The sequence below is a fragment of the Macaca fascicularis genome, chromosome X (assembly GCF_037993035.2).
Source record: "Macaca fascicularis isolate 582-1 chromosome X, T2T-MFA8v1.1".
NCBI lineage: Eukaryota > Metazoa > Chordata > Mammalia > Primates > Cercopithecidae > Macaca > Macaca fascicularis.
The window spans coordinates 142,473,946-142,495,036 of NC_088395.1; the positions used below are offsets into that span (position 1 = coordinate 142,473,946).

At 40.7% G+C, this 21,091-nt stretch overlaps 1 protein-coding gene across 1 annotated transcript in view; it reads left to right on the plus strand.

Annotated features, from left to right (window-relative positions):
- Positions 1-21,091, plus strand: part of ADGRG4 (adhesion G protein-coupled receptor G4) — a 96,363-nt gene that overhangs the window by 18,863 nt on the left and 56,409 nt on the right. The window contains exons 2-9 of the mRNA XM_015444345.4: positions 919-6,993; positions 8,324-8,418; positions 10,172-10,236; positions 12,950-12,989; positions 14,561-14,613; positions 16,156-16,319; positions 18,320-18,452; positions 20,340-20,458. Coding sequence (XP_015299831.4) covers positions 919-6,993; positions 8,324-8,418; positions 10,172-10,236; positions 12,950-12,989; positions 14,561-14,613; positions 16,156-16,319; positions 18,320-18,452; positions 20,340-20,458 — 6,744 coding nt within the window. The remainder of the gene's footprint in view (positions 1-918; positions 6,994-8,323; positions 8,419-10,171; positions 10,237-12,949; positions 12,990-14,560; positions 14,614-16,155; positions 16,320-18,319; positions 18,453-20,339; positions 20,459-21,091) is intronic.

Consider the following 21,091-nt stretch of genomic DNA (forward strand, 5'->3'; position numbering starts at 1 on the left):
GAGAAACTATACAGCCAAATGAGAAGAGGTCCTGGGACAAAGCCTTGGTCAGGTAAAATAGGATGCGTCCAGAAATGAGTGGACAGAGATGTAGGAGAAAACGCAGGAGTGTGTTGTGCAATGGAAAGCAATGAAAAGAGTATTTTCAACTCATTAGTGCTACGAAATAAATGCTAATTTGGGAGTTTCAGATTAAAACATTTTCAATCTAGTGTTTAAATGAGTGACAGAAGTTGACCAAGTGAAAGTCAACTGTTTTTTGAGCACTTACTCTATATGAGAAGCTATGCTAAGTGTTTGATGCACATTAACTCACTTACTCTCATAACAATTTTGTAGGATAGGTGTTATTATAATCCTCATATTATAGAGGAGGAAATTGAAGCACAGAGAGGTTAAGCAACTAGTCCAAGGTTATGTAATGAGTGTGAAAGTGATGGTGCCAGTATTTAAAACTAATCCATTTGAATCTAAGGCTGATTTTTCTTTTTGGAATATTTTAAATTACACAATTCAATTTCTTTAATAGATATAGGAATATTCAAGTTATCTGTTTCTTCTTAAGTGAGTTCTTATAGCTGTGTCTTTCAAGGAATTGGATCATTTCCCAAAGCTAATCATCTTAATTAATGCACTACTGTGGCATGCATCCCTCTTTCAGGAATGTTTATATATTTTATGAAGATACTACAAAATGGATGTCCTCCTACCAGTTACTTAACCAGGGTGTTATGAGTGCCATATAGAGATCTTAGACAGTAGAAAATTGTCTTAAGGAAAATCAAGTGATCAAGTGATTTGATTATATCTGTGGTACTTTCTTACAAGATGAAAATAAATTATAGAGCTCTTTCTTAAAGAATTGTCTCTAATTTCCAAAGCTGAATCCAAAATACCACTTTCTTTCTGATTTTTTAGTTGTTCCTGAAAATATGACAATTCAAGGAAAAAGTACAACTGTTTCACAACAAATAGATATGACCACTCCATCCCAAATTACTGGAGTAAAACCACAAAAGACTGCACATTCCTCTGCAGTGTTGTCTCAAAGCATACCTATATTTGCAACTGATTACACAACCATATCATATTCCAATACAACATCTCCACCTCTGGAAACAATGACTGCACAAAAGATCTTAAAGACACCGGTAGATGAGACAGCTACATTTGCAGTAGATGTTTTATCAACTTCATCAGCCATCTCTCTGCCTACCCAGAGTATATCCATAGACACTACTACCAATTCCATGAAAAAAACGAAATCCCCATCTTCAGAAAGCACAAAGACAACAAAAATGACTGAAGCCATGGCTACTAAAATCTTGCAACCACCTACACCTTCTAATTTCCTATCCACATCCAGATTTACCAAGAATTCAGTTGCATCTACAACTTCAGCAATGAAATCTCAGTCGGCTGTTACGAAGACAACATCTTTATTTTCAATTATTGAGTCAACATCTATGTCTACAACACCTTGTCTCAAACAAAAATCCACAAATATTGGGGCACTCCCTATCTCCAGAGCTGACCAGGAGTTCATTGAATCTACAGCTGCTGAAACTGTACCTTGGTTTACAATGGAAAAGACTTCACCTGCAGCTACTCATGTTGGGACTGCATCAGCATTCCCACCTGAGTCTGTGCTCATCTCCACAGCTGCTCCAGTAGATTCTGTATTTCCTAGAAACCAGACAGCATCTCCATTGGCAACAACTGATATGAAAATAGCATTTACCGTCCATTCATTAACTCTCCCAACTAGGTTTATTGAGACCACGCCTGTCCCAAGGACAGCTGAAACAGAATTGACATCTACAAATTTTCAGGATGTGTCTTTATCCAGAGTGGAAGATGCCATGTCTACCTCCATGTCTAAAGAGACCTCCTCTAAGACGCTTTCTTCCTTAAGATCCTTTTCATTTACTGGGACTGAGAGTGTACAGACAGTTATTGATGCTGAAGCTACACATACAGCCTTAACTCCTGAAATCACACTTGCGCCTACAGTGGCTGAAACTATGCTTTCCTCCACAATCACAGGACGAGTTTGTACCCAGAATACACCTACAGCTGATGGACACATGCTTACTTTGATTTCCACTAGATCAGCTTCCACATCCAAGGCACCTGAGTCAGGTCCAACATCCACAACTGATGAAGCTGCCCATCTGTTCTCCAGCAATGAGACCATTTGGACTTCCAGGCCAGACCAGACCCTGCTGATATCTATGAACACAACCACCATACTCACATTTGTGCCTAATGAAAATTTTACATCAGCATTTCATGAGAGTGCTACTCATACAGAACATTTATCTACAACTACCAATATCATCCCACTGAAAGCATCTCCAGAGGGCGAAGGTACCACTACCACTGATGCTACTACCGCCAGATATACAACAGCTGTATCCAAATTGGCATCACCATGGTTTTCTAATTTCTCCATAGTTTCTGGAACCACATCCATAACCAGTATGCCTGAATTTAAACTTACCACCTTACCACTAAAAACAATCCCTATGTCTGCAAAACCTGCAAATGAACTTCCTTTGACACCAAGGGAGACTATTGTTCCATCAGTAGATATAATATCTACTCTTGCTTACATTCAACCAAATTTTTCTACTGAGGAAAGTGCTTCTGAAACCACACAAACAGAAATAAATGGTGCAATTGCATTTGAAGATACAACGACCCCTGTACCAAGGTCAGCAACAACACAAAGATTTAATGCCACTGTGACAAGAAAAGAAGCAACTTCCCATTATCTTATGGGAAAATCAACTATAGCAGCAGTGGCTGAGGTTTCTCCATTTTCAACAATGCTGGAAGTGACAAATGAATCAGCACAAATGGTGACAGCTTCTGTCGCTGTTTCCTCTTTTCCTGAGATAGAAAAGCTAAGTACCCCATTGGATAATAAAACTGCAACAAGTGAGGTGAGAGAAAGTTGGCTTTTGACAAAATTGGTGAAAACCACACCTAGGAGTTCATACAATGAAACGACAGAAATGTTTAATTTTAACCACACCTATGTAGCACACTCGACTTCAGAGACATCTGAGGGAATTTCAGCTGGATCTCCCACTTCTGGGAGCACACATATATTTGGTGAACCCCTGGGTGCTTCTACCACAAGGATATCAGAAACAAGTTTCCCCACAACCCCTACAGACAGGACAGCTACGTCCTTGTCTGATGGTATCTTACCTCCACAGCCTACAGCTGCTCATTCCTCAGCAACCCCTATGCCTGTTACTCATATGTTCTCATTGCCAGTTAATGGCAGCTCTGTAGTGTCTGAGGAGACTGAGGTTACCATGTCTGAGGAGACTGAGGTTACCATGTCTGAGCCTTTTACACTGGTCAGGGCTTTTTCTACATCTGTGCTTTCAGATGTCTCAAATCTATCGTCAACTACAATGACCACAGCATTGGTACCACCTTTGGATCAGACTGCTTCCACAACCAGTGATATTGTGCCTACCCACGGAGACTTGATTCATACCACTTCAGAGGCCACAGTAATCTCTGTCAGGAAGACATCCATGGCAGTTCCTTCTCTGACAGAAACACCATTTCCTTCACTGAGACTCTCCACTCCTGTGACAGCTAAGGCTGAAACCACCCTTTTCTCCACCTCAGTTGATACAGTTACCCCATCTACAAACACTCTTGTCTGCTCAAAACCTCCCCCTGACAACATTCCTCCTGCGTCCTCCACTCATGTTATCTCAACTACATCTACACCAGAAGCAACGCAACCCATATCTCTAGTAGAAGAGACTTCTACCTATGCTCTCAGCTTCCCATATACTTACAGTGGTGGTGCAGATGTTGCCAACTTGGCTACTGGCACCGCAGAGACCTCTGTTGTTGATGAGACCGCACCCTCACACATCTCTGCCAATAAGCTTACTACTTCAGTAAACAGTCACATTTCTCCACCTGTCACACATCGTGTACACACACCAGTGTCCACCCACTTGGTGACTAGCACCTCTATCTTATCTTCTGATGAAGACCAGATGACCATATCCCTGGGAAAAACCCCTAGAACTACGGAGGTGACAGAAATGTCCCCATCAAAGAATTTTTTTATTTCATACTCCCGGGGTACTCCATTTTTGGAAATGACAGATACAGGATTTCCTGAGACCACAATAATTTCCAGTCACCAAACACATTTGCCTTCAGAGATTCCACTTGGGACTCCCTCTGATGGAAATTCGGCTTCATCTCCCACTTCTGGAAGTACACAGATTACACCTACCTTGACCTCAAGTAACACAGTAGACGTTCACATTCCAGAAATGTCTACCAGTCTTGGGAAAACAGCTCTCCCCTCACAAGCTCTGACAATCACCACTTTTTTGTCTCCTGAAAAGGAAAGCACTAGTGTTTTTCCAGCATATACTCCCAGGACCGTGGAAATGATAGTAAACTCCACCTATGTGACTCACTCTGTCTCATATGGCCAGGATACTTCATTTGTAAATACCACAACTTCCAGCTCAGCCAGAATATCAAATCCTATGGACATCAACACAACTTTTTCACACTTGCATTCACTTAGGACACAACCTGAGGTGACTTCAGTTGCCTCTTTCATTTCTGAAAGCACACAGACTTTCCCTGAGTCCTTGTCTCTTTCCACAGCTGGACTATATAATGACAGTTTTACAGTTCTCTCCGACAGGATCACTACAGCCTTTTCCGTTCCAAATGTACCTACAATGCTTCTTAGAGAATCCCCTATGGCAACCTTCACTCCTATTTACCAGATGTCCTCATTGCCAGTTAGTGTAACTGCCTTCACCTCCAAAAAGGTTTCTGACACTCCCCCAATACTGATCACTAAATCTTCTAAAACAATGCATCCAGGTTGTTTGGAAAGTCCCTGTACAGCCACTTCTGGGCCTATGTCTGAGATGTCCTCAATGTCAGCTAATGACTCTGCTTTCACACCTGCAACAGTCTCTTCTGACACTTCCACAACAGTTGGGTTATTCTCTACTTTATTGTCTTTGGTTACCCCCAGGATTACTATGACCATGCAAACATCTACATTGGATGTCACACCTGTGACATATGCTGGGCCTACTTCAAAAAGCAAAATGGTTTCCTCTGCTTTCACTACAGAAATGATAGAGGTACCTTCCAGGATCACACCTACAACCTTTCTCTCTCCAACAGAGCCAACTTTCCCCTTTGTAAAAACCGTTCCCACCACTATTATGGCTGGGATAGTGACTCCATTTGTAAGTACCACTGCCTTTTCTCTACTCAGTTCTAAGAACACTGGAGCTATTTCCTCCATTCCAAAGACCACATTTTCACCATTTCTATCAGCAACTCAACAGTCATCACAAGCAGATGAGGCTACAATTTTGGGCATATTATCTGGAATTACTAAGAGGTCCCTATCTACTGTGAACAGTGGTATGGGGGTAGCTCACACAAATACATATTCCAGAACCACTGCTCCTGAAAATATGCTTTCACCTACTCATGCAGATAGTCTCCATACTTCCTTCAATATTCAGGTTTCCCCATCTCTGACTAGCTTTAAGAATACTTCTGGAGCCACAAAAAATGTTAAAACAACCACCACTTACCTTTCTTCTAATACTAGAAAGATGACTTCCTTGTTAGAAAAGACTTCCTTAACAAATCATGCCACATCTTTGAATACCCCTGTTTCATACACTCCATGGACCCCATCCAGTGCAACTCCACCCTCTTTGGCATCATTTCTTTATTCACCTCATAGTAGTGAAGCTGAGTTCTCTACTCCAGAGACCTCTCCTCCTCCCACATCCCAAATGGTTGAATTTCCAGTTCTGGGAACAAGAATCACATCTAGTAATACCCAACCTCTGCTTATGACTTCCTGGAGCATACCCACAGCTGAAGGTTCTCAGTTTCCAATTTCCACCACTATTCATGTACCTACATCCAATGGGATGGAAACAGAGACTCTACACCTTGTTCCTGGGCCTTTGTCAACATTCACAGCCTCTCAGACTGGTCCAGTATCTAAAGATGTCATGGCAATATCATCAATTCCTATGTCAGGAATTCTTCCTACCTATAGGCTTTCTGAGAACCCTTCATTATCAACACCCTTAAGAGCTATCACTCCCACATTGGCTGACGTTAAGCACACATTTGAGAAAATAACCACATCTGTAACTCCTGGGACCACACTCCCATCAATTCTTTCTGGTGCCATTTCAGGATCTGTAATTTCAAAGGCTACTACTTCACCCATTCTGACAAGGCTCTTATCTAGTCTCCCTTCTGGCTCCCCTCTGGCAACTGTATCTAATGCCCCTCATGTTATGACTTCCTCTACAGTAGAGGAGTCAAAATCAACATTTCTGACATCTGACATGATATCAGTGCACCCATTCACTAACTTGACAACACTACCCTCTGCTACTATGAGCACCATACTCACCCAAACCATTCCTACACCTACACTGGGTGGTATCACTACTGGCTTCCCAACTTCTCTCCCTATGTCTATAAAAGTCACAGATGACATTGTGTACATTTCCACACACCCTGAGGCATCCTCCGGAACCACAGTAACTGCCAACCCCAGGACTGTGCCTCATCCTTCATCCTTTAGCAGAAAGACTATGTCACGTTCTACAACTGACCACACTCTATCTGTTGGTTCCATGCCTCTGCCTAGCTCTACAATAACATCTTCATGGAGCAGAATTCCAGCAGCATCATCACCCTCTACCTTAATTATTCCTAAGCCCACACTGGACTCCCTTCTAAATATAATGACTACTAAAACCACTGTTCCTGGAGCCTCATTTCCACTAATATCCACTGGGGTGACACATCCTTCTACAGCAACTGTGTCTTCACCAATATCGTCCTTTTTTGAGACAACTTGGCTGGACTCCACACCTTCCTTTCTATCTATGGAAGCATCACCTTCGCCTATTGCCACCAAGTTCACAGGTACTACTCCATAATGCATGTGGTGTAGCCCCAACAGAATTCGTGCACTATGGGTCATGTGTTTTCCAAAGTGGCCCATTCTTGGAAGGCAGAAAAGAATGAAGAAGGGTGCAGGTGTTTTTTATCTCCTTCAGACAATGGGTACAGTGAGTACCTTGTCCAAATACAAAATTCTCTCGCCATCTTTTTTGTCTCTGCTTTATTGGCATGTAATGTAAATGTATCTTTTCACTCAGCATGACAATTTCTAAGCCTACTTTCCACCTGTTTCGTTCTTGACGGTCTGACTCTGATTCTGCCAATGTGCACACGGACTAGGAACATCACCCCTTCCCAGTAAGAGGATCATATGGCCTTAGGTCTGAGCATGCTGACCACCCACCGGAAAACACCAGAAAAAACACCAGAAGATATCCTATCTTACCTTTTGGATTCCTTTTATGCAGGTCTCAGCCTTCTCCAATCCCTACCTGCAGCTGGCTAGGAGTGCTTGTCCAAGGCCAGGGAATACTTGGCTTCCATATTGTTCAAATTTTGAATGCTTCTGCAACTTTTTTTTTTTTTTTTCCGAGACAGAGTCTCACTCTGTCACGCAGGCTGGAGCGCAGTGGCACCTTCTTGGCTCACTACAAGCGCCATCTCCCGAGCTCACCCCATTCTCCTGCCTCAGCCTCCCAAGTAGCTGGGATTACAGGCGCCCACCACCATACCCGGCTAATTTTTTGTATTTTTAGTAGAGATGGGGTTTCACAGTGTTAGCCAGGATGGTCTCGATCTCCTGACCTTATGATCCGCCCTCCTCGGCCTCCCAAAGTGCTGGGATTACAGGCGTGAGCCACCGCGCCCGGCCTGTTCCTGCAACTTTTAACATTCTACAATAGAAATTTGATAGGATACACAAGAGCAAGAGGGAAAAAAGGAGAGAAAAATCTAAAGCAGAAAACAAGGCACAGGAAGAAAAAAAACAACAGTTATTTTCTCAGGGAAAGTGATCTTCTGAGATAATGTTCAGCTTGGCCGTTGAGTGGACTGAAAGTCTGTTGGTCAATGAGAGTGGAGAATTGGTGGGATTTGTGGAGTGTCTGTCAACTAGAAATCAAGGAAGTGTCCAAATAATTAAAGCAAAACTGGGATGGTAACATCCCAGTTCTGCTTTTTGATATGGAGTCAAAGTGTTGGTTCTTGACCTTGGAGTTAAATTAAGCTAAGTTTAGGCAGTAGACATTATTATTTGGTTTACTTTAAAACAGAGAACACTTTTCACCAAATTTACAGAGTCAAATTTCTTGAACTAAATGAATAAAATTAACCTCCTTATTTTTAATTACAGTTTCCTTCTACAATGTTGAAATGAGCTTCTCTGTCTTTGTTGAAGAGCCAAGGATCCCTATTACCAGTGTTATAAATGAATTTACAGAAAATTGGGTAAAATAATCTTTTGCATATTTATGGTATATATAAATATATGTCAATATATACATGTATATATATGACAGAGTATATTAAAACTAGGCTTTACTTTTTTCTACCAATAATAAGCAACATCATGAGAATATATGCAATCTCATAGTACCAATGCTAAAAGCTTTTATGGAATGTTATTATTTTCATTTGTTGAGATCTGTACATTTCCCTTTAGTGACACAAATTCTGAGTCTTTGCCAAATTTTCCTATTTGGGGAAAGTGGGAGAGCAGTGATAACAAAATGTATACTTAAATACAATGGTATTTAAGTATTATTGTTTTCTGAATTTTATTTTTTTCTCTTTCGAACACAGTGAATGTTTTACTTATCCTTAATTTTTTCTTGATATGACTAATACATACTCTCTGTAACAAAATCAGACATTGACATCGAAAATCCAGAAAGTAAATGTCCTCTCTAATACTGCTCTGTGCATTAACTCCTCTTAACAGTTTAAGGTACATTCTTTCAGATTTTTTTTCTGTGCATATTATAATGTTGATGCATGTGTGTTCTTTTACAAAATAAATGTAATTGTACTAGTTATGCTATTTTTCAACTTGCTCCCCCTCCTCTGCACTTAACCATATATCTTTGCACATATTCATGCTGGTAAATATAAATCATATACTTTAACAGATGCATAGGATTTCACTACCTGGTTGTATTACAGGTTTTTTTTTTTTTTTTTTTAAATCCATTGGTGACATTTACATTGTTTCTATCTTTTTCTCTATTTAGAAACAATGCTGGGCTGGGCACTGTGGCTCATGCCTGTAATCCTAGCACTTTGAGAGGCTGAGGCAAAAGGATTGCGTGAGCCAAGGAGTTCGAGACTAGCCTGGGCAACATGGCGAGATCTTGTTTTCTTTTTTTAAAAAAAAAAGTTTAAGAAAAAAACAATGCTGAAAACAATTCCCTAGAAATAAATTTTGGGGCACTTTAGTATTTTTATAGGATAAATTCCTAGAATTGGAATCAGTAGATGAAAAGATGTGAACCTTTCACATTTAAATAGCTGTTACTAAAAGACCCCCCAGATAGGTGACATCAACTTGCACCATCTCCCAACAGCAAAAAATCATATCTGTTTCCATTCTTTCCCTGTCAGCACTTATTTTCAAGTGTCTATGGCATGGTTATAAATCCTTGAAAATGGGTGGGTGCATTAGTCTGCTCAGACTACCATAACAAGATACCACAGACTGGGTGGCTTAAACAACAGACATTTATTTTCTCATAGTTCTGGAATCTGGAAGCCTAAGATTAAGGTGCTGGCAGAGTTGGTTTCTGGTGAAGCCTCTCTCCTTGGTTTGCAGATGGCCATCTTCTCACCTGTGTCCTCACATGGTCTTTCCTCTGTGCACACGCATCCCTGGTCTTTCTTTTTCTTCTTATAAGGACACTGGTCCTATTGGAGTAGGGCTCCACTTTTATGATCTTGTTTAACCTTAATTCCATCCTCAAAGACCTTATCTCTGAATATAACCACATTCAGGTTAGGGCTTCAACATTTGAGTTTTGGAAAGACACAATTCAGCCCATAACAGTAGGTAATATGTAATTTGAAAAACTTAGTGGAGCAAATGGAAATGTTGAGCCAGCTGAAATAATGAGTGCAGCTTAATGATCACATCATCCCAGGTGACTTTGCTGAGTTGAACTAGAGGAGCAGAATAATGAAACTGATTTTTTTTTTTTGTCTTGTACAGTTGAATTCTATATTTCAGCACAGTGAATTTTCTCTTGCTAATCTGGAAACCCAAATTAAAAGCAGGTACGTGAATGACATTTACTGTGGGTCAAAGGGCAATTTGAGGGCATTTTGGGTCTGTTCCTATCTGGAGGGGATGTCCTGTGTTTATGTCTGAGATTTAGGGCTGCCACATTTTTAGTTGCATCTTCCTTCCTGAGTAGGTTCGTTTTGGCATGAGGAAAAAATTTGTATTACTATTGTAAGGTATAAAGCCAATGCGAGAACAAAACAAAAGAAAACCAATAGGGGAAGTCATGCAATTAGACTGAGTTACCTCTAATGCCCCTTTCATCTCTAAGATTCTATGAATCTGTGACTTATACAAAAATCATACCTTGAAGTGCTATGTATGGACAATGTGCGAGGATTTATAAGGCCTTTTATTTTGGAATGATTCACTTTCAGAAATGAGAAATTCCAAAGTGAACTTGAAATGTCTAAAGCAAGAATGTTGACTAGTCCAACATTTGCTTGGGGCACAAATTTCGAATGGTGATTGCAGTGAAATGGGCAGTATCGTGGAAACTATGGCAAAGGCAATTGCTCACCTGGGAAGTATTTCCTGTATTCTTTCCCTGCACACATACTAATCCTCTGTAAAGGGACACCCCACAGAAGTTCTTTGAAAAATAGGCATGGCTCTGTTAAGCCATGGCAACTGATTTTTAAAGCATAAAATGTTACTGCCTGTCTTCTCTACACTGGGATTTTGGTTTCTCTTACATATTCAAGTACTAATTATCAATCACATATTAATTCATATAAGTATTAATAGGGTCAAGAAAATTCATATAAATGAATGGAGGTAAATCTATGGTAGGTTATTGTCTTAGTTTTGAGTTACTATAACAAATGCTATAGACTAGGTGGCTTAAGCCACAGAAATTTATTGCTCACAGTTCCAGAGGCTGGGAAGTCCAGGATCAAGGTGTTGGCAGGTTCAATGTCTGGTGATGGCCCTCTTCTTGCTGTGTCCTCAAGTGGCAGAGAGCAGAGAGACAGAAAGCTCTCCTGTCTCTTCTTATAAGGGTACTGTTTCAAAAAAATTCAAACTGTTTTTGTTTCTCTGTTGTCATACCAACACAACAATCAATATAGAAGATTTCTACCACCAAATGTGTGGGGATTTCCCCCCAACACACCAAGCAGCTGACACCGCTGATTGTTCTCTACTTCAATTCTATTCTGGTGCTATCCTCTCAAAAATAGCTTCAGATCTCACAGGTCTCCAAGACTGCCCCTCACCCCAGACACTAGTCAAAAGTCCAGGCCTCCAGAACTTCTGACTAACTGACTTCAACTTGGGATTCCCATGACCCCCTCTTTGAGCTTGATTAATTTGCTAGAGTGGCTCACAGAACTCAGGGAAACACTTATGTGTATTGGTTTATTATAAAGGACACTGCAGAAGACACGAATGAAGAGATGTGTAAGGAGAGGTAAGCGACAAGGGGAATGGAGCTTCTCTGATCTCCCTGGGTGCACCACCCTCCAGGAACCTCCATGTGTTCAGCTATTGGGAGGCTCTCCAAACCCAGTCTTCTCGGGATTTTATGGAAACATCATTATGTCAGCATTCCTTTCCCAAGTCTCATAAGAGGCAAGACTCTTTCTGGAGAGGGTCTTAAGACTCACAATCAGAAAGGTGAAGAAAGATTAGAGTTCTGCCTTGGGGCAGGTGAAAGGAGGGTGGGAGAAGATCAGAGAGATTCTGTTTGCTGAAGCTAGCTTCTGAGGCCTAGCACGCCCGACATTATAACAAGACTGTAACAAGGGCTATGGGAGTTATAAGCCAAGAACTGTGAATGAAAACATGTGTGTGCGCACACACACACACACACACACATATAACACCCCAGGCACCGATCCCATTCATGAGAGTTCCACCTTCATGATCTAATTACCCCTCAAAGGCCCCACCTCCTAATATCATCACACTGGGGATTGGACTTCAACATTGAATTTTGGCAGGACACAAACATTCACAACATTTAACTCACTAAAACAAAACTAGAGATGTCTGGGGGTAAACAACATTCTTTTTAAAAACCGTGTCTATTATTTTTCCTTATTACAAAAGTAATATGTGACCACTGCAAAATCTTAGAGCTTTATAGAAATATATATGTGTGTGTGTGTGTATATATATATATATAAAACCTGGATAGTAAAAATCTCTGAATACTTGCCTTCCCCTACTCCTCCAAGAACTCCTGTTAACAGCTTATTTTATTGATTTCTCTAGATTTGTTTTCACACATTTACTAAGAGAATAAGATCCTCCTCTACATACTGTTGGACAACTTTCTTTTCATGCCTTATAATACATCACGTATGCCTTTTCAGGTCAATATATGCAGATATAGCTCATTTGTTTTAATAATTGTAGAGGATTCTTTTATATGGTGTGCCATGATGTTTTCCTCCAATTATCTAATGATGGAAACTTGAGTCATTTCCACTTGTATGTCTATTTTTATGCATTTTTGCTGGTACCATTATGGAATAGATTCCTGGATTCAAGGTTAATAAGTCAAAGGCTTGCCACCGTTGTGGTATGCATGTAGTAAGCAAGCCCATTGGAAGTGTTTCTCTGGAGCTTCAGCATTATTTGAATTCCAGGCTGGGAGAAGTCTATTGTTCTGCCTCAGTGTTGCCTTTCTCCTGATCTCGTGCCCTGCATACTTGGTACTATATTTCATTTTCCTATAATTTTGTAATGCTTTTGATACAGGGACATTTCAGAGGAAGAGATGGTCATGGATCGAGCTATTGTAAGTAATTTTTCAAAATGAATCTACCTGTGACCTATCCTATGCCTGATTAGATGTAAGTCAATAGCTCTTCCACCCAAGTGTATATTATCAGGCGAGGCTCTGTTGTGACAATTGGGGGTCAAATTATGTTACTTCCTTTGGGATTGGCACAAAAAGCCATCAAGAAAACATCCCCTGCTTTTCTGAACTATCCATGTGGCAGCTTTTTGAGGCACATTTTCTGGTCTATAGGAGTGTGGAATGACTCAGGGATTGTAAATGGTAAGTGAATTTCTTGGTTATAGATGTCTTGCAAGAAAGCCTAGCTCTTCCAAGAGTGACACAATTATTTGCAAAACTTGGATTCACACAATAAATCCACCCTCTATTTGTCCAGATTTGAAGCCAGAGTGTGATAAAACTATCTCCCATCATCCTTGCCCCAATTCTCAGTTCTTTTTCAATTGCCTCAAAGCTTTACAACAGCCCACTGTAAAATGAGTAGCAGACACACAGCTTTCCAGGTATTTAAGTATGAGGTAAATACTTGATGATACACAGTACAATCAAGTCCACGGTACAGGGGCCAGGTGCAGTGACTCACACCTGTAATCCCAGAGGTTTGGGAGGCTGAGGTGGGAGGATTGCTTGAGGCCAGAAGTTCACGACCAGTCTGAGCAACATGGGGAGACTCCATCTCTACAAAAAATAATTTAAAAATATTAGCTGGGCACGGTGGTGCATTCCTGTAGTCCCAGTTGCTGAGGAGGCTGAGGTGGGGAGAATCATATGAGCCCAGATTTCAAGACTGCACTAAATTATGATTGTGCCACTGCACTCTAGCCTAGGTGATAGAGCAAGGTTCTGTCTCAAAAAAAAAAAAAAAACCAAAAAAAAAAAAACCAAAAAAAACCACTATGGTGCATTCCAAATTATCCACTATCATTAAAAGTATTTTCTGTAAAATAGCTGAGTCATAAGTTTTGATGTATACACATTAAAGCATGATATAACTAAAAGTCCTGTCAATAATGGGTATAAAATCCTTTTGGTGATAATGTGGTCAAGCTGCCTGGGTTGGAACCCCTGCTTTTTCACTTCCTAACTATGAAACCTTGGGCAACTTAATTAACCTCTCTGTGCCCTGTTTCCTCATCTGTAAGATGAGGGCTGTTGGAAGGATAAAATGAGATAATCTATGTTAAATGTTTAGCACTGGGCTTAGAACATAGAAAATGTTAGATAGTGTTTACAATTGTCAATAGCATGTTAATATCTAGACCCAGAAGGCTTGGATTCTGCTCCTAGTTCTGTGACTTGTCAACTGCGTGATACTGGGCAGACCATTTAACTTCTCTGTGACTCAGATTCCTCATGTAGCAAACAGGGTGACAATTCTTGCATTGCTCACCCTACACGGTTGGTGTGAGGAGTAAATGCATTGATGTTTTTGAGGCTAGTTTGTAGATGGCAATGGGTTACATAAATGTAAAGCATAATTATATAATTGTTGCTAACAATAAGCCCTGTACTCAGTTATGACATTTGTTTAAAGATTTCAGTGACTATGTACTTTTCTTTTGCATTAGTTGGAACAGAGAGAAGGACAAGAAATGGCTACAATTTCCTATGTACCATACAGGTAGGAAGTAGGAACTGAGTTTATTAATAGCTGGTACACTTAATTCTGATTTTCCTTCCATTTAATTCCGTGTGTGTGGCCAGTTGGCCAGAGTTGTCAGAAGGAGATCAAAGTACCCAGGGATTATTTCACATATGCTGTAATTAGGCCCTTGCCTTCATGAAGTATGTTGTTTCGGTTGGTCATGGCTCAGGCTAGCAGCCAGCCTGCTGCCCCTTTGTAGTGAAGAGAAAATGGGGTGGTCATAATCTGGGATGGGGGAGTGAAGTGTTTGTTGTGGTCAAAAAGGTCCACGAAATACTTGGCAGGGAAATTGGAAACAACAACAACATGGAAAGTAGCTTCGGTTCTGTTCAGACTCTTGGTCCAGCTCCTCCCGGAATGCTGGCTGTTGTTGATCTGTTTGATGCACATCAGGAAGAACATATAGACAGAAAAGGCCCATGAAGAGGTCTTTAGAATGGAGTAGAGGGTCTCTTACAAGCAGGAGGAGAGGTTTAAAATGAAGACTCCTCTTTGGACTGGAAAGATGAAAGCTGAGAAGAGCTAGACTCCAAAGGAAGGAGGTAGGATGAGCAGGGACCTCACCAAATATAATTCAGGGGAGGGGCGGACATCACTCAGATTAGACATGGAGATAAGTTTTGAGTAAGTACAGGTATGCCTAACTTGCAACAGCTGGCAGGAGACTTAGCAAATATGTTCTTCAAAAAGCCATATCTACAAATGGAAATGGAAAAAAGATATAGGTAAGTTTTTGTATCTGAAATGTGCTTCCTAATGGAATATTAGAGGAATTCAGAATATTTGAGGATCTTGCTGTAGAGGATAGAGGATGAAGTCAAGGATGGCCCTATCTTTTCATCAGTGATCTTTTAGTGGACATAAATACTGAGTGAGTCTTTGTGACCATGGGAAACGTTATTTCTCTGAGGCTGAGTTCCATCATCTGTATTATGGGAATAATAATAGCATTACCTCATAAGGTTGTTGTGAGAAAAAAGTGAATCAGAACATGTGGAGGAAGGGCTTCACAAATGTTAGCTACTATCATTATCATTATCATTATCATCATTATTACTTATTATAGAAATGAGCCTTCTTCAGAACACTTCTTTATAGACTAATTGAGCATCATATGCCTATTTGCCTGATTTCAGTAATGATGGGTAAATTGGAGACCAGAAGAATAAAAGGTTCTCTCTGAAATAATAAATCCTGAAAACTCCATCTTCTCTATTAATTATTACAAACTCTTAGAGAAATCTCAAGGCTAGCAATTTCAACACAATGTGTATGTTACTGACCATTCTTTTGAAAATAGGTTTTGCATTGTCTGTTTTGGATAAGAGAAAATTTATCAGAATATTTCAGTATGCTGTCTTCCATCACTTCTTAAAATTGGCCACGTAATAGCTGTAAAATGTTTGACACTTATGAACTACCAATTAAATCAGCTGTACAAAAATTTCAGCATTGCAGTCCAAGTTGCACTCCCTTGACATAACTGCAACAATCTTTCTTTTTTATTCTGCTTTGTAGCTGTGTTTGTCAGGTCATCATAAAAGCCAGCTCTTCCTTAGCATCCTCGGAATTGATGAGCAAAATCAAAAGTAAAATACATGGCAACTTCACGCATGGAAACTTCACACAAGATCAACTGACGTTATTAGTAAACTCTGAGCATGTTGCAGTGAAAAAACTAGGTAATTTTTTGGGGGGGGTGGATATTGCAGTATGAACTTACTTCCTTTATTATAAAACTCATAATGCATACCTGGTTAAGAATTCTGAGTTCAGAAAGGAGAGAAGTCACCTTTATGCTTTTTCCATATTCTTGGTACCCACTTGATCTGATGACCTTTCTACCTTTAAGAACCTATGGAAGAACAGACTGCTGGAGGAGTTACCAGAAACTGCTGGTCGGCTCTGGATATTAGCAATGGTCAGTCCGTCAATGGAATGGGAGGATTTTCCCTCTTGCATAAATACCCAGAGACCTGAAGAGCTTCCTCATTAACACACAGTAGATGCCCAATAGATAATTGCTAATTTATTGATTGACTCAGCCATCTTATTCATCTTGGCAAGTGATCTGGGAACTGTCCCAGATTTCTCTCATGGACATTCTCTGATTAGCAAAGCTTTATTGGTAAAAGTGCGAGGTTACCAGGCCACTCCACCTCCTTCCCAGTTCAGCTTTATTCCTTTTCCCCAATAGACTGCTGTAGAAATCATTGAGCTCACACAGCTCTAATGCCAGATAACACACACAGGCATTAGAACGCAAAATCCTTGGCAACATACTGATTAAGCATCAGAGGGCAGCCTGTGACAGTGCAGGGGTGTCAGTGAAATGGAGGGCAGAAACATGTTGAAGCCACAGGCAGAGCCCACCATGTAAATGACACTAATGAATGTGTCGTAAGAGTGAGAGGAAGGCACCTTTAACTCTCACTCAGGGTGGAGACTGGGATAGCTGAGCAAAGCTGGCTGGGCCACTTCTCACACCATTCTCTCAACACCTGAGGGAAATATTTCCAGAATCAGGGCCATGAAACCCAGTGAGTGCTCAGTAAAAACCGGGAACTTATCATATAGACTTAGCCCAGGTCACATCTCCCTTCATGTGACAGCAAAACCTTGCCTTAACAGCCCTCTGTGGAAGTTTACCCTGTCCCTCAGCACCAACATCGAAAACAGAGCCCTAGACTGTGTGCAGTGGCTTACACCTATAATCCCAGAACTTTGGGAGGGTGAGGCAGGAGGATCACTTAAAGTCAAGAGTTTGAGACCAGCCTGGGCAACAAAGCAAGACTCTGTCTCTACAAAAAATAAATAATAAAAAAAAAAAATAGCGGGACATGGTGATGCATGCCTGTAGTGCCAGCTATTCAAGAGGCTGAAGCAGGAGGATAACTTGAGACCAGGAGGTTGAGGCTGCAGCAAGCCATGATCACGCCATTGCGCTCCAGACTGGGTGACAGAGTAAGACCTCAAATAACAAACAAACAAAACAGAGCTCCCCTGTCTATATTGATCATGTCAGATACACTGAGTTTACTAAAACAAAATCCATCTCACAGTCGGTTAAGAAGGGGGCCATCCCAGAGAGAGAAGTTGGCCTACAGTCTCCTATCTTTGGACATAAAACTGATAACAGTGGGTACCTCAGAAGCTGGGCAATTGGTAGGTGGGAACTTTTGACTCTACACTCCACCGTGTGGCTTGAATTTTTTCAATGCATGTGTATTGTTTTAAAAACAAGACAAAACAATGTCAGCTGAGGTGGCTAATGCTTATAATCCCAGATCTTTGGGTGGCTGAGGCGGGAGGATTGCTTGAGGCCAGGAATTTGAGACCGGCCTCTATAACATAGCAATACACTGTCTCTACAAAAAATTTTAGAAAAACGTATCTCATAAACTGGTTGTTTTAATGAAAAGGACTAAATATGTCGTTATACTGGGTGGTTTGTTATTTAAAAAAAACCACTCCATATAATGATATTTTCAGTAAGGCCTGGTCCAAATGGCTAGATAGAAAAAGTTTTGTTTTTTATTTGCTGATCTTTACGTGCAGCGTAATAGTGATGTTCATAATAACATATAATATTATATTATTATACAGTAATAATAATAATGGATGTTCGTAATACTTTTAAGTGCCTCTTGCCCTTTAAAATGTGCATACATTTTCTCTGTAGAGCCTGGAAATTGCAAAGCTGATGAAACAGCCTCCAAATACAAAGGGACTTATAAGTGGCTATTAACCAACCCTACGGAGACAGCCCAAACTAGATGCATAAAAAATGAGGATGGAAACGCCACAAGAGTCTGGTATGTACAGGCCAAGTTCTAATTGCTGATCCAGATATACAAAGATCTGCTTAATTGGGGACATGTTTCTATGTCATTTGTCTGAGCATGCACCCTTCCTCCACCTCTAGTGCCGGTCTTTCTTTCTATTACCTTTTGGACCTGTTTAAACATATGCGTGCAACATAATAAGAAAAATTTTCAAGGAGACAAAAGATAAAAGTTATCCATCATCCCAGAAGAAAATTCAAGAAGACAAAAGAGAAAAACGTCACCCATAACCCTACTGCCTGAACATAGCTGTTTTTAAGTTGACATATTTTTTTCATCTAGCCTTTCTCTGTATGCCTTTAAGTTTTATGTAGCAGTAATCACTGTCCTTGTATCAATAATGTAATTTACCATTTCATTCAATGGTTTATCAAACATTTTCCATGTTTTACATTTATGATCTTAATGTTCATTTCGAAAAACGACCTTGGAAACTGGTCTATAGTTGATGGGCTAGAGTAATTTACTAAATCACTCTTCTATTGTTGACTTTATCATTTTCCTTTTTAAAATCATCAGCCCTCTTTTCTTTCTCTCTGCTGTTCATGGTTTATGCCATTAACTTAAGTGGGCAAAACCGGAGGGGCAGCAGGTTTTGACAGAGGCTTAAAAGCACTCTTTTAGAAAGCAACATTACGGGCTTTCCTTTTCCTCCCTGTGTCTAATCAGTCAGCAAGTCCTGCAGCTTTGACAGTCATAGTCAGAGCCTACATCGAGCCTTTCCTTTCCAACCTCACTGCCAGTACCCTGGTGCAAGCCGTTATTGCCCACTATTAGAGCTGTCTCCTTGCCATCTAGCTTAACGGTACGCCTTACCCACCTCCGCCAACTATATTCTACACTGCTGCCAGCATAATTTTCCTGAAGTATGGCTGCTGTCATGCCACCGTCCTGCTCCAGCTCCACATTGCCTCAAGAATTAAGTCGAAACCCCTAAATATAGTCCTTCAGACCGTGGGCTTCCTCTCCTGCTGTCTCACTCAGCATTCTCCCTCCCTTTACCATACACTCCAGTCAAAATGACCGTTTGCTGTTCTGGGCTCAATGGGCGCTTCCCGGGTCTCTTTCTCTGCTTGTGCTGTCTGCTCTTGGGGTTGGGGGAAGAGATTTTTCTCTACCTCTGTCCTTTCAGCGCACAGCTCAGCTCAAATGCTGAAAGTAAAGTCTCTTTCCTTGGTGGTTTGATAGATTCAGTTTTGTTTATACAGCTTTTCATCTTATATTTGCCCTAAGTTTCAAGTAGTTACATTTAGAGTTTTAAACCCCCTATTTACAAGTTCCTTGAGGGAGCGATGAAGCCCTACCCTGTTTGCCTGTGCTACCTATTACCTTCCTAGAATGGAGTGGTGCCCAATAAATGTGTTAGCTGACTTGAAATGAACTGCTTTGAATTGGGTGAGACACAGGGGAGGGTGGATGATGAGGGCCAATGAGCTATCAAGGGCTCTATATTAATTGTTTTAAGTTAATATGCTGGATAGAGACCACGTTCCAACAGGAATTTCCCCTTAAAAGAGGGGTAAGAAGGGACAGTAAGAGTAAAGAGTTATGTCTAGAGGGCCGGAATCTCTGTCTTGACACTTGGTCAGCAGGACATTCCCACACCCCATTCCCAGCTCCCTCGCCTGTTTATCCACTCCCCTTTCCCCTTCCCACATGTTGACCCTAGATTCACTTGCTCCCTAAGAGCAAAATTTCTTCATTTCACAAAGAAGTACTGGGCTCCCACCTTTGCTATCTATGCCAGGGGACTGGGGGCAGGTGAGGAGAAGGCATGCTAGGGATACTCCCACTATTTGCTTTAAGATTATCCTTGCCTCATCCTCTGATGAGAAAGCTCTTTCCTCTTTTTTTCAGTTCAATCAGCATCAACACGGGCAAATCTCAGTGGGAAAAGCCAAAGTTTAAACAATGCAAATTGCTTCAGGAACTTCCTGACAAGATTGTGGATCTTGCTAATATTACCATAAGTGACGGTAAGATTGTTTTGTACATATAAGACAAATTATGGAACTTCGATTACTTTGCCTACTTGACCTCAAACCAGAGAGAGTATAGGCAAATCCCACTTAGGAAAATCTACCTTACGACAATCCAATTTCAGAACAAAGGTAATTAATGTTGGTGGAGGTGGTGGTGGGGCATGAGATGTTAGGACTATCAGTGTTTCAGTGATTTTTGTTTGGTTTTGCTATATACATATTTTTTTCTTTTCTTTCTTTCATTTTTTTTTTTTTTTTTTTTTGAGACAGAGTTTCACTCTTGTCACCCAGGCTGGCGTGCAATGGTGCGATCTCAGCTCACTGCAACCTCTGCCTCCTGGGTTAAAGCAATTCTCCTGCCTCAGCCTCCCGAGTAGCTGGGATTACAGGCGCCTGCCACCACACCTGGATGTTTTTTTGTATTTTTAGCAGAGGTGGGTTTCACCATGTTGGCCAGGCTGGTCTCAAACTCCTAACCTCAAGTGATCCACTTGCCTCAGTCTCCCAAAGTACTGGGATTACAGGTGTTAACCACTGCAGCCGGCCTTATTTTACTTTTTTGGCTAATTGTTGTTTTTATTTTATTTTAATTTTTAAAAAGTTTTAATAAGTAATACTTCACCAACT